The sequence below is a fragment of the Palaemon carinicauda genome, chromosome 33 (assembly GCF_036898095.1).
Source record: "Palaemon carinicauda isolate YSFRI2023 chromosome 33, ASM3689809v2, whole genome shotgun sequence".
NCBI classification, from domain to species: domain Eukaryota; kingdom Metazoa; phylum Arthropoda; class Malacostraca; order Decapoda; family Palaemonidae; genus Palaemon; species Palaemon carinicauda.
This window is the reverse complement of record NC_090757.1, coordinates 34,226,548-34,244,149: the sequence shown is the minus strand read 5'-3', so window position 1 is coordinate 34,244,149 and position 17,602 is coordinate 34,226,548. Positions and strand designations below refer to the sequence as shown.

At 42.9% G+C, this 17,602-nt stretch overlaps 1 protein-coding gene across 1 annotated transcript in view; it reads right to left on the bottom strand.

Moving 5' to 3' along the window:
- Nmd3 (60S ribosomal export protein NMD3) overlaps window positions 1-15,392 on the bottom strand; it is a 63,344-nt gene extending 47,952 nt beyond the window's left edge. Inside the window, exons 1-2 of the mRNA XM_068356932.1 lie at window positions 15,208-15,392; window positions 5,286-5,571 (exon numbers count right to left, since the gene is read on the bottom strand). Of these exons, the coding sequence (XP_068213033.1) occupies window positions 5,286-5,571; window positions 15,208-15,248 (327 nt within the window). The 5' untranslated portion in view covers window positions 15,249-15,392. The remainder of the gene's footprint in view (window positions 1-5,285; window positions 5,572-15,207) is intronic.
- Window positions 15,393-17,602: the final 2,210 nt, after the last annotated feature.

The window sequence follows — 17,602 nt, the reverse complement described above, 5'->3', positions numbered from 1 at the left end:
GAGTAATCCTCCTGATCCCAAACCGAAGGTTGCCTTAAAGAAGGCTGAGGCTGAACAACACTGGGAACAGCGAACACAGAAAGAGGTTCAACATCGTACGCCTGGCAGATGGTGCTGCGACTGGGTGCAGCGAGTGCAGGCGGGTTGAGCACAGGCTGAACGGGTGCAGGGGAGGTGCAACACTCTCAGCCCGACACTCACGCAACAGGTCCGAAAGCTGTGCTTGCATGGACTGTAGTAGAGTCCACAACATCGTACGCCTGGCAGATGGTGCTGCGACTGGGTGCAGCGAGTGCAGGCGGGTTGAGCACAGGCTGAAAGGGTGCAGGTGGAGGTGCAACACTCTCAGCCCGACACTCACGCAACAGGTCCGAAAGCTGTGCTTGCATGGACTGTAGTAGAGTCCACAACATCGTACGCCTGGCAGATGGTGCTGCGACTGGGTGCAGCGAGTGCAGGCGGGTGCAGCACAGGCTGAACGGGTGCAGCCGGTTGGTGCACCACCGGTGCAGGCGGGTGCAGCACAGGCTGAACGGGTGCAGGCGGTTGGTGCACCACCGGTGCAGGAGGAGGAGGAGGTGCAACACTCTCAGCACGACACTCACGCATCAGGTCCGAAAGCTGTGCTTGCATGGACTGTAGTAGAGTCCACAACATCGTACGCCTGGCAGGTGGTACTGCGATCAGGCGGAGCGAGCATAGGCGGGGGGAGTGTAGGTGCACTCTCAGCCCGACAAACTGATGACTGAGGAGAGTCAGAGCTAACCCAATGACTGCATCCGGGTTGTTGAACTTTACTTTGTACGTCTGGCATAGGTCTGGACTTTACGTTTAAGAGGTCTTAAGACCTGAGACCAGCGTTACTCTGCCTTTATTTTCTCCTCTAAATCTCTTCTGCAGACGAGCAAAATAAGGGCTCAATCGTCTGCGGGTGGGAGTGACGGTCTCGGTAAGACACGCCCACAACCACCGAGGATACTTCTGTGCGCCGATCAAGGCCTGCCGAACCCTTTTGCCCTTCGACATTGCTTCTCCCCTGGGCTTGGGAGCTTGCAAGAGGTCCCGGACTGGGAGGACGACTGGCGCGCACAAAAGAACCCTCACGCATAACACTGACATACTTTGCGCTAATCACTTATCACTTTGATTTCTGTTTGCACTTATTTCACTGAACTCGAAACTTTAAGTGGTTTGTACCTGAAACACGCAATTCTATCCTTCTCAAAAGTTAGTAATTGCGAAAACAGAATTACAATGTAACAGAAAAAACTAATGAAAGAAAATTCAGTGGCTGGAAAGAGACTAAACACTAGATCACTCTAGAAACGTTTAGTTTCTTCCCCTAAAGAGACTAGGGATAAGAGCAAAACGATAACGACGTTACTCGTACGCCTGGCAGGCTTGAGGGAAACGTTTATCCTCTTTCTCCCTCCGTCTCTATCTCTCTCTCTCTCTCTCTCTCTTGACTTAGAACCTGAGAGAAGAGCCCAATCATATATATCGTTAAAACATATTATTGTTAAAGGAAAAAACTGAAATATTTCCCAAAAAGAAAAGTTCCTTATTAGGATCAAAACCTAAGTTAAGAAAGAATGAACAAAACGCTAGACACGGTTACTCTTACTGCAATGTGAAACCGTGAACATTCTTTCTCTATCGTAACGATAGAGTGCAAGTTGAAACGTTCTGAACGTCAACAACTGCCGAGACAAACAAAACGTTAGTTCAACTTTGAAAAAGTACGAGACTATCAAAGAAATTCTTTCAAAGACCTTAAAATAGCATAATATGTTAACAGGTAAAACCGAAATGACGGGCTCACGATAATTAACTTCGGTACCAAGAAAAGACCGCCTACTATTAGGAAGGTCGAATATAAACAAATATAAAAATTAATTTTAATAAGTTTATAATAAAAGGAAGTTAATCGAAGAGGCCTATAAGAGGCGGAGAGATATAAAATAAATCTATAACTTTTGTTAAGCAAAATTAAGAAAGAGAGTCTATACTCTCTTAGACACCAACACTTCCGTCTAAGGGAAGGGTCGGCCATTGAAAGGTGAACGAGAGTTCATACTCTCTTCGTCACCAAAATTAATCAAATTAATTCCAAAAGCTAACTAAGCTAAAATAGAAGTTTCCAGTAAAGCGACAGCCGAAATCAAAGAGAAATACTTCACCAAAGTCGTGAAAATACTCCAAGAACATAAGCGTATCCCAGAACGTCTTGTCAGAAGCACGACAGAGGAATAATTGAGGAGGTGTCAACAAGAAGTACTTGAGTACCTGGCCACAGGTGGCGCTGGTAAGAACACCCCCTTCTAGTATTGTGATAGCTGGCGTATCCCTCCATAGAATTCTGTCGGGCAACAGAGTTGACAGCTACATGATTATCGGGTAAGTTTAATATTGAAAATTGTATTTTCCCTAGATACAAAAAAACATTTAATTTTTTTTTCACATACACCCCTTATCAATATTTGAACATCAGAGATATATGTGGTCATGAAGAGGTCTTGCAATGCCCTTAATTTGTTCAGAAGCCTCTTTACTAGGCAGCAGAGGGAAAAGCATAGATGTCTATGTTGTCCCACTGAACAGACAACCTGGAGATACAGTACTGGTGAGCACTACATCGGAAGCTTCCGCTTGATGAAAGTTGGGAACAGATCTATCATCAGCGAACCAGGCAGTTAAGACTTTGTTAGGTATCTGATGTTTCCATGATCACTCGAAGCCAACTATCTGAGTATTCCTGCTTATATTCTCCACCAGAATGTTCCTTTTACAGGGAATGAAGCGCGCTGATAGGGCTACCAAATTATTTTCTGCCCATCTTATTATTTCCACAGCTAGGTGGCATAGATGCTGTGAAAAAGTACCTTCTTACTTGTTTATGTAAGCTAATACCGTGGTGTTGTTATTATTATTATTACTTGCTAAGCTACAACCCTAGTTGGAAAAGCAGGATGCTATAAGACCAGGGGCTCCAATAGGGAGCTTTAGTACAGGCGAATGTACACTGAGATGTAAAAAGTTAGATTATAAAAAATGTAAAGTAAAACCTGCTTGATACCAATTTATTGCACTAAGTGATATTTTGTAAAAAATGTACACAGCATTCTCTTTAGATATGTAATAAAGTATATTTTTGTGAGCCATCCATATTATTTATTCTTTTGGCTTTCTTTTTATAAGTATTACCACCTCGAGTCAGGTCATTATTACTCTTTAAACTAGGTCATATAACTACAAAAATCAAAGTTAGACCATTTCAGATATTTATTTTCTGTTACAAAAAACAACCAAAAATAATCTAACAAGGATCCAAAGACTGTTTGTAAGGTGGCTGCAGTGTTACAGAGGTCCTTGCCTTCTGCCTGCTTGGTAATGTCTATCTCCAAATTAAGTTGAAGTAAATAACTGCACCCAACCGAAGGCTGAACAAGAAGGTGCTCAGCTGATCCTCAAAGTGGCTTCCATCACAGGAGACTCCGGGCCCGAGAAAAAAGCACCTCTGCACCTGACTCTTGCATCAGATCTCTGTTGTCAGTGCTGATATTGCTAAATTGATGGACACTGGTGATGAAGTCACCGAAGAGTCTCGGGAACATCCATCAGCTGCCAATGTCCTGACCCATAGCACTTATGGTTGGTCTCATTTTGATTGTGTTTCGGCATAGTATAATTCTTCCCATGAGACCACGCAGAGGGATCAGTCAATATCTCATGAAACTAGGTAAGATCGGTCATCCTGTGCTTCGGTGACTTCATTCTGATCATGGGTAGGGCTCTCCTTCAATGGAAAAGTATCGTGACACACTGCTTCTCGTGAGGCAAAATCATATGTCCAGAAAGGGGAAAGAAGTCCCTGAAGGCAAAGAATCATTTTCAGACTTCTTCCTCCTCTTGATGGCCACTCCCGACACTAGAGCACAGGGAAGCCTACGAGCAGGAGTGTCCTTTGCAAGGGAAAATACAGAGGGGCGATAAAAAGCGAAGTATGTCTTGGTGTGTGAGGCGCATTGGGGTGAGGCGCTAGAAGGGGAAGCCTTTCTGATAAGCGTATCTGGGAGAGAACTATGATGGAGAAGAGCGTCTACTTGAGCAACGTGATAATGAGTCATCTCAGGAAGATCCCCTAGACTTCTCAGGTGGAGAAAAAGAGGCTCCCCAAAGATCCTCTTCCAAAGATGAAGGATCTGGCAGATCATGTAACAACCCTGCAAGCACACCCCAGGGGAGCTAGTGTGCTCTCAAGGAGAACTCCCTCCATGGTGGTGAGGGTCAGGCACTTGCTTGGAAGCCCTCAGCACATGAGATAAAGGTGGCTTCCCTAAGGAAGGGCGCCTGGGAGAAATGTCTCCTTAAGAAGTCTCAAAAGGTGATCGGGGTAAAACAGCAGGCTTCTCTCAACAACACCGAAGGGCCAACATCCTCCGAAACAGAGGCTGCAAGCTGCTCCTATTGGTGTCCTGAAGAAAGGACCTAATTCAGCTACTCCTCAGAAAGCTAACCCTGAAGTCCCAAGTTGGACACAATAAGCCTCATGAGTAGTTATACTGAAAAGAAGTAGGAGGCTCTAACTGAAAAGGCCCACCCGTTTGCTTTGGAAAACGGAAGGAATACCTTGACCCAAGGTTTTCTCTAAGGTTAAAGGGCCACCACCGTTGCTCAAATGGCCTCCGGAAAAAACTAATAAAGAAGAGTTGGAGGGCAGAGTACCAAAGGTGGATGAAGGAAGTAGGGCATTCTTTGACCACAAAGATGACTCAAAAGGTAGAGGATCCTTCTTAGACTTCTCCTTCCGCCTACCATACTTCTCACTGAGAAGGCAACCAGTCCTGACACTTGTCACAAGGGGAGGCCTGGCTTCAGGAGTGTCCTCTGCAGGTTGGGCATAACTGGTAAGGTTCTGCGTCCCAAGAGCTTGTGAAGGTACCGCAGGTCTTGAGCGGAACCCCAGAACACTTCCTCATCTCTGCAGGTGTCCTCAAACACACTTGAAGTTGCAAACACGCTCAAAAGAGAAAGCAAATAAAAAGTTAGTCAACTGCCAAAATATTCCAGCCAACAAGAACATCTGTCCTCACTGTCCTCAATGAGCCAACGGGGGTCGGTGCAACCTTGCTACCAGCCAGTAACTACCGGGCAGTTCTGGACATCTCATTACAATTTTTAACTGCTATATTCCAGTTTCGCTGTTATCATTCTCCCTAAGTAAAGAACGAGGGTTTGCATCTGTGTAGGGACAATTGTTTATCAATCAGATTAGAGTACATTACCTTAATTCTCATAGAATGTGGCTCTGTCCAAGCAAATCCAGCATCAATTAGCCGAACTTTGTTGAGTCCTTTTATTTTCTTCAAGCATAGCCTCAGTAACTCCTTCGACTCTAAGGCAGCAGGAACCCAAGTTCCTGGAGGATCCAGATACCGCTCACAACCTCGACAAAAGTATAAAGTGCCTTGCTTTGGTATATCCTCGGTAATATCATTGCGAGCTCTTATACAGGCAATGCATCGATTTGTGGGATTTGGCTGAATCTGAGAACCACAATCACAACACAATCTGAAAAAAGAAAAAAAAATCATAAATCTGACAAGTAAATGGAATTTTCATAATATAATTAACATTAACCCTTTTACCCCCAAAGGACGTACTGGTACGTTTCACAAAAGCCATCCCTTTACCCCCATGGACGTACCGGTACGTCCTTGCAAAAAATGCTATAAAATTTCTTTTTTTATATTTTTGATATTTTTTTGAGAAACTTCAGGCATTTTCCAAGAGAATGAAACCAACCTGACCTCTCTATGACAAAAATTAAGCCTGTTAAAGCAATTTAAAAAAAATATACGGCAAAATGTGCGGGGAAAAAAATAACCACTGGGGGTTAAAGGTTGGAAATTTCCAAATAGCCTGGGGGTAAAAGGGTTAATAATACTTCCCTAGATAATTTATATAACCCTAAATGCAAAAACTGCCCAAAATTTAACCACATTGGTAACCCTGCTACCTCCTACTATGTCCCCCAGCTGGCAACATTGCTGATTAACCAGCAAGCTACTCCATTTGAATTCAGTTTGGTGACTTGACGGATATGGGAAAGGATGGGTTGGACAAAATAAATTATCTAGGTAAGTACTATTAATATTAATCTTATTACAAAAACTCCATATTAATAAACATTACCTTAAGACAGTGTTTCCCAACCTTTTTTAAATGATTACCCCAAAATTATATTTCCAACTAATCAATTACCCCATTGAACCTATATCCGGTAACATCGGATGTTTTTTTGCAGCCACCTGATGAACTGTATGGATCATGTAGCCCGCTATTGGCTGCTTATAGTTAAGGATCCAAAACAAATGCAAACTTTTCCATTTTAAGGGATATCAATATGAACCATCATCAGTGCAGAATATTCAATGTGAATGTGAATAACTCAATTTCAGAACATCTTGATTACCCCAAAAATACGGGTCCATTACCCCACTGGGGTAATTTACCCCAGGGTTGGGAAACACTGCCTTAAGAAAATTTATCTATCCCAATATCCCATATTGATATGAAGGATGTGGAAAAATTTCCCCTTTCTTTGGACAGAATAAGAGGAATAAGATTAAAATTGAGACAGCAAAATAAATCAGAAAAGACCCTTAGCAGAATAGATTATTCTAAATGTGAGTGATCAATCCTGCTAAAGGTCTGAAAAAGTGACAAACAGGGAGATATGACAAATTTGGATAATTTGTATTTTTCCTAACGATGCAAACCTAAGCTATTTATAGGAGTATTAATTTCGGTGAAGCTGAAAGAACGAGCCATTAGAATTTAGTGAGGGTTAACTACCCATCCCACTAGTTAGGGGAGGTATGAGGGGGTAGCTAGCTATCCCTTTCACCCACACACCTGTGATTATGCTTCACTTTGCTTGGAGGTAGGACTTTGACAGGGGACAGGATTGGCGGGCAAGTAAGTATAAATAGCTAAGGTTTGTATCGTTAGGAAAAAAACAAATTACTTCCAAATTTGTCATTTGTTCCGTAATTGGAATACAAACCAACGATATTTATAGGGGTAACTCAACCATTAGGAAGGTGGACGTCCCTGCCAATCTAGCTTTTGGCCTTACCTGGGTTACTCCCTATTGTGCAGATTAGGACACGAATAAGGAGACCCTAACATCTCACTAAACCTGCTAAGCAAGGTCTGCGGCCTATGCAAGCTGTATGTGAAGTTATTCCAAGTCTTGTAGGAATAACCGAGGAGACCGAGACATCCCCAATACCACCTTGCCGGGGTATGGGGACGCAACAGTATTGGGACAATATTAGATTACACAAGGGAGCAATGCTTTACTTGTAGAGGTTTGAGATCAGCTTGTGCAGAGGTCCCACAATGCTGATTTCCCCAAGGGGGTTGAGGATGAAGAAAGAAAGAGAGCCATACATTACTTTTCATTCATTCAAAGACCCGGGTAACCAATGCCCTAAACGTTCTGCTACTACTCCAATACGGAGCTTGAGGTACTATACCACCTGTTGTGTAACCACCAAAGCACTGATAGAGAATGGATTGAGGTGTCTGTGGGTTAAATCTTGCAGGTAGTGGGCGGTGAAAGTAGATTGGCATTTCCGCACACCCGCTTGCAATACCTGCGTCATAGAGTAGTTCTTTCTGAAGGCCAGGGATGTAGCTAATCCCCTGACATTGGGGGTTCTGGGCCGACGTGATGGAGGAATATCGAGATTCTGAGCAAGGTCAATGACCCTGCGAATTCATGCGGTAATTGTTCTTTTCGCGATCCTCCTCTTGTTTCTGCCCATGCTGACAAAAGGTGAGGGCACTCTGGGCCCAACTGCTGCTGTTCTCTTGAGGTAGCGCCCCAAACACCTTACTGGGCATAGTAACAGATGATCTGGGTTGTCGGTTACATAGCGGGGACTCGTTATCCGGAGAGAGTCGAATCTAGGATACGAAACCCCCGGATTCTGAGTCTTGGCAACAAACAACGGGACGAAGTTAAAGCTTACTTCTCTCCATTCCCTTGAATGAGAGATGTCATACGAGAATTCAGGGACTGAAAAACTTGAACCACGCTCCATGGGGGAGATTACAATCCACAATTTAACAGTTCCTACTTTGTGAAATCCAATCCTCAACCTGTGGGGAATGTGGAATACTGGACTGACACAAGAGAACCCAAAAGTGTAAAAAAGGCAACCGTGTTGGTATACAAGCCGTGCCATGAATGTCCCACACGACTGATGGCCAAGTCCTCTGCCTTCTGGCTAGCTGACGGAATGCCTCATCGCGAAGACTCGACAGGTGTAGGACATCCTGCTAAGTGGCCTGCTCCTGTCAACTTGCAGTTTAGCTTGGAACCGTTTTAAGCAGCTTTCGCCTCAGCTCTCTCTGGTTAAAGCTACGCCGAGGATATGCAGACCTGTACAAGGAGGCCAACCACATGGCATAGATCTTCAGCAGTTCACCCTCTCCACAGGTGGCACTTCTGAACCAGGCCTTCCTTCCTGCATCATGCCTCTCTCGGGCTTCTCGGCACCAGTCAAGGAGGCGTTATTTCATGTCATGGTAAGAGATCTCGGGACCCCCTATTGCTGAGAACGCCTCCCTTAGGAACCTTCCTAGCTCAGCGGTCCACCGGCCAGAGTTTCCTGCAGTATACCTACCGGCACAGTAGGCCTCAAAATCCTTCAGGAATCAGGCAAAACTCTGGCCAGTTTCTCACCGGAAGATCCCAGGATTGGGGCTCTTCCTGGAGTCAAGGGCCTTGAGCAGATCATACAGATGGCAGTCTGTCTGGAGGGAATGGACATGGTAGGTGGAGACATTGTCGTCTGAGCTGACACTGGAACAGGAGCTGGAACTGTCACCAGAAGTCTTGCTACCAGAATCTTCACTGGTAGACTCCTGTGACGACGTCGTCATTTCTGGTATAGGTGGTCTGGTTATGTCCTTGGCCTGGCGTCCCCATTTTGGAATGGCCCTTGACATGGCAGGAACTGCCTCAGGTATAGCTACTGGAGCCTTTTCTGGCTGACTGGTTTCAGCCAGGTTATCCAAGAACTGCTCCCCTAGTCCACTAGCCGAAGTCTCCGATGGACTAAAAGGGTTGGTTGATGATACAGACAAGGAGGCAAGAGGTCCACTCCCAACATTAGACTCCCAGAAAACAGGCACAGGTGGGAGTAACGGTGAGAGCCTTGGAGGGGGCTGGAGACCTCCTATTACTGACCCAGCTCCAGTTACAGGAATTGCCAGACCATTGACGTTCGGCCAAGCCGGGGACGTAGAAGGAGCACTGGTGGTCACTGTGGTTGTGACCCCAGTGGTAACGTGGCATGGTGGTGGCGGCTCAATGCTCTCAAGCGCTGCCACCTGAAGTGTCAGAGGCTTCACCTGAGTTGCCAGGTCACTGACAATTGAGACGAGGCTCTCCACATCCCGAACAAGGCTTCTCTTAACTTTGCGACCCTTGGTCGATGATGAAGCCCTATCTAAAGGTAGGTGTTTCCCAGGTCTAGGCACCAAAAATGATGTAGTGGTTTGCAGACTGTGGCCAGATGTAGCACATGGAATGCCTAGTGTCCGAATGCCGACCACACTCCAACGTTCACTACACAATAAAATACGGTGGAATACCCAGAAATTTGGGCAAAAAAGTAAACAATCAGGGATGAACTGAGCACAACCTCTTGATTTTATACAGGCAAGGGGACCCAGCTAGAACTGTAGTTGCTTAACATTGTTCTAGAAGTATGCCATTTCATATTATTACTGGCATGCATGTAGTCCTATATAAATAGTGGCAGCATGCTTTCCAGGTAGGAGGTTTTTCTTATTTTAAGGTAATCAAAAATTAGGAGAGGAAAATAAGTAATATTATTGCTTAATGAAAGGCTGCAACATAGATACCTTCAGGGAGGTGGTGTAAAAAAAAAAAAAAAAGTTATTTCAAAATATGAAATAAAATGGTTGATAAATACTACGTTAAGGGAATTTCAATTTTAAGAAAAAACTAGTACTGTATCCCTTTACACTTCAGCCTCATATTAACAAAGTTCAAATGATAAGAAAAAAAAAAACTGCCCACACATTGGACACTAATGAATTCAGTACAAAGTCCCCAGACACAGTTATAGTACTCGGTCAGTCATACATAAAGAAAACAATATAAACAGAGTAGGAACTACTCTTGTTGGAGAAAGTGTCACAGCGGGACGCGTTTCCAGGGTCACGTAGGCAAACGCTTCCTAAGACTCCTCAGGCGGTGAGAGGCACTGGACGCCTGTCTGAGGAGTGGTCATTTTCAACATCAGGTCCGGTCCTGGACTGCTTGTGTGCCTACCTGTACCTCTAGACGAGGAACGTCTAGACCTTAATCGCAGACACGCGGTTCGTGATCGTGAATGGGAACATATAGTGTAGCTCTCGTTCGAATGCCTATTTCGCGAAGATGAGCGTCGGCCTCGCGAACATGACCGGTACCGTCACTAGTGTGAACGCCGCCCTCGTAAACGAGAGCACTGTCCTCGCGATCTAGAACGCGAGCGTCTGGACCCAGGTCTAGACTGTGCTCATTATCGTGCGGAACGCGAACGCAAGACTTGTCCACATGAAGATTAACGCCTCTAAGGAGACCATTAGGACCTGCGGTCTCGTGAGCACGAAGCTCTAAAGCGTGAGCGCCTTCTAAAAGAAGAGCGCTCGGATGGTGATGACCTACGATCAGAAGATCTTCTGATCGTATTAAACGGCGATCAGGGGAAGAGTGTCCAGAAGAACGAGGCGATTGCTATGCTCGTCCTTTAGGGAGAAACAAAGGGTTGAAGGTTAGGGGACGAGGTCCCAGGATGGAGAGAAGGTTCATTGTCAGCAGGAGGCCATTGGAGAGGTGAACACGAGCGATCACCTCGTCCGCACGTGGAAGAGCCAGGAGAGGGCGAAAGATGAACCTCACACAGAGCGCGAGATGTCGACAGCTCCGGAGAAGGGTCCTTCCTAGCACCACGCTGAAGAAGGCGCAGCAGCTCCTCCTTCAAAGGCAGTCCCAAAAACCCCAAGGACAACCACACCTGCAAAAGATCAGAAAGGAACAATGGCTTCCCGGCGGCTGGAAGTAAAGTTGCTCCTCTAGGAGAAGCAACAACCCCTCCCAGTAGCCCGGGGTTCCCAAGAAGTTAGTCTGTCTGCGCTCCTACTCGATCGTCCCTCAGAAGAGCGCGAGCGAGAAGGAGCCTTTAAGAGAGATTTGGGGGTGCGCGAAGAACGCCCTTTCCTCGCCCCTGAGGTAGAAAGAATGCGCTTTGCCGCCGTCTTCTGGTGCCGCCTAAATCTCTCCCATTGGGAGACAGGCCACTCCCTACACTCTGCGAAGGACGAACCCTGCTCGCAGCAATGCCCGGTGCGCTAAGAACTGAGAGTGCGGGTCGGTCTCCGACGAAGACAAGACAGTACCGCACGCGGGACCCTAGTGTCCTGGGAGGTTCGCATGAAGGCAATTGTAGAGAGAACACACACACCTGAAAATAGAAAGCAAAATCAAAAGGTCCAATGACAGTCAGGGAGAGAGAGGACACGTTCGATCTCTACCGAGCCAAAAGAAAAAGTGGCATCTCTCACTGCTGTGAGAGTATATATAGAGACAGCTGGGTAACCCCAAGCCTACTCGCTCAAGCGGTTAGGCATTGCCACCTCACAATTAAAGTCTAATGGCTACCTTCCAGATACGCTGAAAAATAATCCACATACATAACGGAAGGTTTGTTAGTATGGGAACAACCTTAGTATAGCCTTGACGCTATCATTACTTATGTCTTCAATCTTTCTAACCCGCTATACAGTATATATAAATTTCCCACTTGCTCAAGTTTGAACGAGTTACCTACTTTTGACAGGTTTACTTGGAAGACACCATCAGATTTAAGTCTGATTTTCCCATTAACCAATCATAACCTAAACCACGGAAACTTACCATATTTCGCCTTGTTTTTTCTCCTTTGTCATCTTTGTGAAACCACTGCCCAAGACTAGTAGTCGCTTTGTCCGTGTCATAGTGTTTAATTGTTTACGTATAGATCGTCCTTTAGAAAAGCATGTTGCCTGTAGTTATTCTTACTTGAAAACCATGGCAAAGTTTCATGGCGATTACAATGGTACCCCAAGTGTAATTAACAATTATTAAAATTGCATAGCGTTATACCACGAACTATAATAAAACTAACAAAGTATTTTTGGCCATACTTTTCTAGGTTTTTCTTTATACTACCCAAAGTAGACCTTCTTGCATAATTATTTCATTACTGCCAGTTGTCTTTACCCTCCAATACAACAATATTTGTTAGAAGACCCCAATGATACCCAACCCTCTACATCCCAAATATAAAGTGAGTATTTTTTTTTTTTGGGGGGGGGTTTAAGGAGAAAACATTATGGTTGTTAAAATGACAAGAGCAGCTCTATGTGTACCACATGCCAGTAAAAAGGAGCAGTGAAGTTTTCTGTTCTTTGCGAATGAAGCGAGCCACAGCTGAGCAAAAACCATTATAGAGACCGTTTTTGCTAAAGTGAATTCAGTAGTGTTTTCGCCTTTAAATCAGTCGGAAATGTTATGCTTTTTCCTCTTCGCCGAATTAAACACCTGGTCCCCAACCTGGTCGGTTGACGAGGAGGGGGGACCGGGTCATCGGAGAATAGTTGATTAGTCCGTGAAATTAACGTCAAATTCAGATGGAGCACGTTATTTACTATAGGAAAAACATTATTTTTCATCAGATACTGTTACTCTGGCCGAATCTGTAATTTTACCAATGTCTAGCTTGCCACAGCATTGTTCTTCTGAAATAAGACAGGAGAAGCCATGCAAAATAATCAAGTCTATCAAAGGCTGCCATGAGCATAAATTGTCTCTGCTTGCTAAAGTGACTAAGGTTCAGGTTCAGGTCGAGGCTTCGCGTTTGCATCGGCGCCTCTAGTGTCTTTCTTTTAGTTTTGTGTGTTCCTTATTTTCACTAGTTTTTTTTATTTTCATCCACATTTGTTGCAGAACACTTTCCTTACTTTCAATATTTTCTTCCCAGAAAAGGCATTATTCAACTGTTTGCACACTATCTTCTTTGTATGGTTGTTAAGAGCTAGCATCTAATGCATAGAGCAAGCGTGCTTAAGTGCCATGCGAAGTGATGGCGTATCTTCAGAGTGCAATGGACTCAGAAAAGATTGAAACATTACATGATACGTTATTGTCACTGAGAAAACCAATAGCCTTGACTTCACTGATATTGCAAATGTTTGTAGCAAAGAATTAAAATTGTCAATATGTTTCTGGTAAATTACCTAAGTGGGCCTACAAATTGTAATTGGTCACATAAAAATTGTCCAAAAAGTATGATTTTGTTGCTGTTACAATCTGCTGTCAGATGTCAGGAAATTGCAACTGAGGGAGTTTCCTCATAATTTTTTGGAAGGGAAGTCCCCCACAAACAGGTGGCTTCCAGCCTGTAGCGCTCGTGTTACGTGAGGCTCTCCCATCAGTAGCATTCCAAACTTTAGCACCCAAAAAATGGAAAAACGTCCCTATGCCCTTGGTCCCTATAGTGCACCGTGTTGGGAGCACTAACGACACTAAGGTCTCTAATCCATAGGGGGAGATACCCTATGAACTTCACCAACTGATTCGGCGAGACTGCACGCACGTCAGTGAGACTACACGCACATCAGTGAGACTGCAAACACGTCCTTAATCCATGGTGTAATACTCTTGTTCTCCTGGTTAGGTTATGGGGGTGTATGTACGATAGTGCCACCTTTAAGTATGATGACGGCTGACTTAGAATATGGCAGTGTAGGGGGTCGTTAGCTACACCTTTAGACAACTAGAAGAGCCTTTGCATATCAGCGGCCAGTTCCTTCTTCGTGGACTAAAAATGGATATCAGCTAAGCTCAACTTTCCCCCCTAACCAAACCTACTTACCTAACAGGGGGGTTAACGCCCCCCCCCCCCTTAAACTGCCGTATTCTAAGTTAGCCGTAATCATACATGCAGGTGGCCTCTATCATACATACACCCCCAAGTAGATAAGGCCATGTCTTGTAAGTTAAGTTTGGGTGGGGGGGAAAGTTGGTAGGTCAGTTGGTTTCATTGCACTGTATTACAGGGCAATGTAACCTAGGAAAACAACTACTTTTTCTTATAGAAAAAATTACGCTCTCTTCAAAAATGACACTCGTTCCCATCGCAAATGAATAGTTTTAGAAATATATATACATCTATATCCTCCGATAATGGGGGACCCCCAGTGGGAACTCGGGGTTTTGGTTGGGGAAAACATACTGGGGAATCGATATATAAACGTAAAACAAGCCTTTTATTCTCTATACATTACCTTCTTGAAATTATTATAACTGGAGGAAAATACAAAACAGTATATCTGGATAAACTTTGGAGGCGCCGTTGCAAAGATTGTGTCATGAAAAAATACAGTAACCAGTGCTGCCAACGTCCGATGTAGATCAAATGTTATTTTGTGACCTGTCATACTACTAGGCTAGGTTAGGTGGCTTTGTTAGGTTCTGTGCCCTTTTTGTATTTTTTATATATTGAGTAAAACTTATATGTAGAAATTATTTAAAATACGTATGGAAATACCTATCATTACTATGGTTAGTAATATCAGCGTGCCGTTGGTAACTCTGTGTACCATACGTCAACGTTGGTAACACTGTGTATTATTGGTAACGTTGCTAATGTTATCGTTCGCAGTACATTCGTAAGAGAAGTGACACCGTGCAACTCAAAGTTAGCCGAATTGGTTGATCTGTTTGTTTCCGATTGATTCACGTTATTTACTATAGGAAAACATATTTTCTGTTCGAAATTTCCCCCTGTAATACAATACAAAATTACCCGTCAGTTTAGGTTAGTTAGTGTCATTTTGTATGCAAGCGGATGAAACTGGCCACCGATATACAAAAGCTCCGGGTTACAACACTCATATTGGTTTCCACCTACAATAGAGGTCAAATGGGCATAATTACAAGAGATACCATAATAATAATAATAATAATAATAATAATAATAATAATACACGAGCCTGCATAATTAGTTGGAAAATTAAATGGTCGATTCATTTGACCAAATGTAAAACATACCCTAATTACATATTTTAATGACTTACATGGATCCTATAACTGAATCTTCGGGCTTTATGTATTCCATTTTGATTTCTGATGAACGGAAAAGAAAATTATGGCTCAAAACAACCAAAATTAACCAGTTACACGAGTTAGGGAAACTTCCTGACAGCTGAGAAGAAACACCACGATGTTGCACGTTCCTCGTTGCTCTCTCCACAACACTGAAATGGTGGATCTGTGATTGTGGGCACACTACTAGATTGTTATTATTATTATTATTATTATTATTACTAGCCAAGCTACAACCCTAGTTGGAAAAGCAAGATGCTATAAGCCCAAGGGCTACAACAGGGAAAAATAGCCCAGTGAGGAAAGGAAATAAGGAATAAATAAATGATGAAAATAGATTAACAATATATCATTCTAAAAACAGTAACCGCGTCAAAACAGATATGTCCTATATAAACTATTAACAACGCCAAAAACAGATATGTCCTATATAAACAATAAAAAGACTCATGTCAGCCTGGTCAACATAAAAACAATTGCTCCAACTTTGAACTTTTGAAGTTTTACTGATTCAACTACCCGATTAGGAAGATCATTCCACAACTTGGTAACAACTGGAATAAAACTCAAGGGTAGTAGACACAAAAACAGGTGTAATTTGCAGAAAATTCATGTTGTTATTATAATCATTATCATCATTATTATTATTACTATTATTATTATAGTTATAATTATTATCATTATTACTATTATTATTTTGATTACTTGCTAAGCTACAACCCTAGTTGTAAATACAGGATGCTATGAGCCCGGGGGCTCCAACAGTGAAGACAGCCCAGTGAGGAAAGGAAGCAAGGAAAAAATAAAGTATTTTAAGAACAGAAACAACATTAAAATAAATATCTCATGAATAAACTATCAAAACTTTAACAATATAAGAGGAAGAGAAATTAGATAGAATAGTGTGCAAAAATGTACCCTTCAGCAAGAGAACTTTAATCCAGGACAGTAGAAGACCATGGTACAGAGGTTATGGCACTACCCAAGAGTAAAGAGTAATCATTAGTTATCTCCTACACAGACAGCATATCTTATATACTTTTACTTCTAACTTCAAAGGCCTTTCTAATATACCGGGCGACATCTTTAGTTGGTCTTTCTAAATTCGCTATTTCTGTCATTGTTTCTAAATTTTCTCAATTCATTACCGCAAAATATATGGTCCGTGGTATCATCTGCTTCCCTACACAACACACAAAGCTTATTCTTATCATTCCCGTTTCTATGATTTTCTTTTGATTCTATCATATTCATATGTCTTTTAACTATTACTGCCTCATTAGTGTTAAGTTCTCATATGTAATATCTTCTGCCCCTATTATTCACAAACCTCAGTTTGGTCACCTGTTTTCTTTTCTTCTGTTTTTCTTATAATTTCATTTCCCACTTTACTATTTATTTCTTTTTTTTGAGTTCTTGCTTTTCATACTTTCTTACTTCTTTTTTTAATATACTACTTATTGCATATATCTATAAAACTTTTTCACCAACATTTCCCATATGATTCCGTTATTTGGTCTTCCACAACTTAACTAGCATCACCTTTTCATACCATATTCTATTTTCATCTGGCCATATTCCTGTTTCTGCTATTAGCCCCAGTAAGGTGTGATAGCAACCTGTTCAAACATTCCTTTCACAACTTTGTTCTGTATACTCTCTCGTTCTTTCATTTCCTTTTCTTGTATTGCACCCCGTGTCTCAATATTTGCAAACATTGTATGTACTACTACTGTCTAAAAGATCTTTATTCTATCTCCATACTTCGTAACTTCTTGCTTCTCCAAATAAGCACGTCTACAATCATCATTGAACCATGGTTTGTCCTTCACTCAGTACCTTAGCACACGAGAAGGGATATGCCTATCAATTATGTTGACTAGATTCTCATTCAAAGGGACAACAGGATCTACACTACTATATAATTGTGACCAATTCAAGCACAAAAGATCATGCAAAATCCCATTCCAGTCTGTTTGGGATTTCACATAAATTTTACAAGGGCATGATATATCAGGGACAGGCTGCTCAGTGTTCACTACTAATGAAATCAAGGCATGATCACATGTCCCGACTGGAGAACCAACCTTATTAGTTATAACGACAGGGGAGTCAAGCAATTACCAGACCTGAGTAGCTTCATTTATGATTTGCTCACAGCCTGATTCAGAGGCAAAGTCTAAAGCTCTCAAGCCATGGCGATTGGTAGGAGAGATAGAACTTAACCACTCCCTATGGTGAGCATTAAAATCACCAACAAAGACAAAAGAAGCCTTTCTATCATCTTCTTGTATCTTAGCCATAATGGTGAGAAGACAATCGAAGATAGAATCATCCATGTCTGGATTCCGGTAGATTGAACACAAA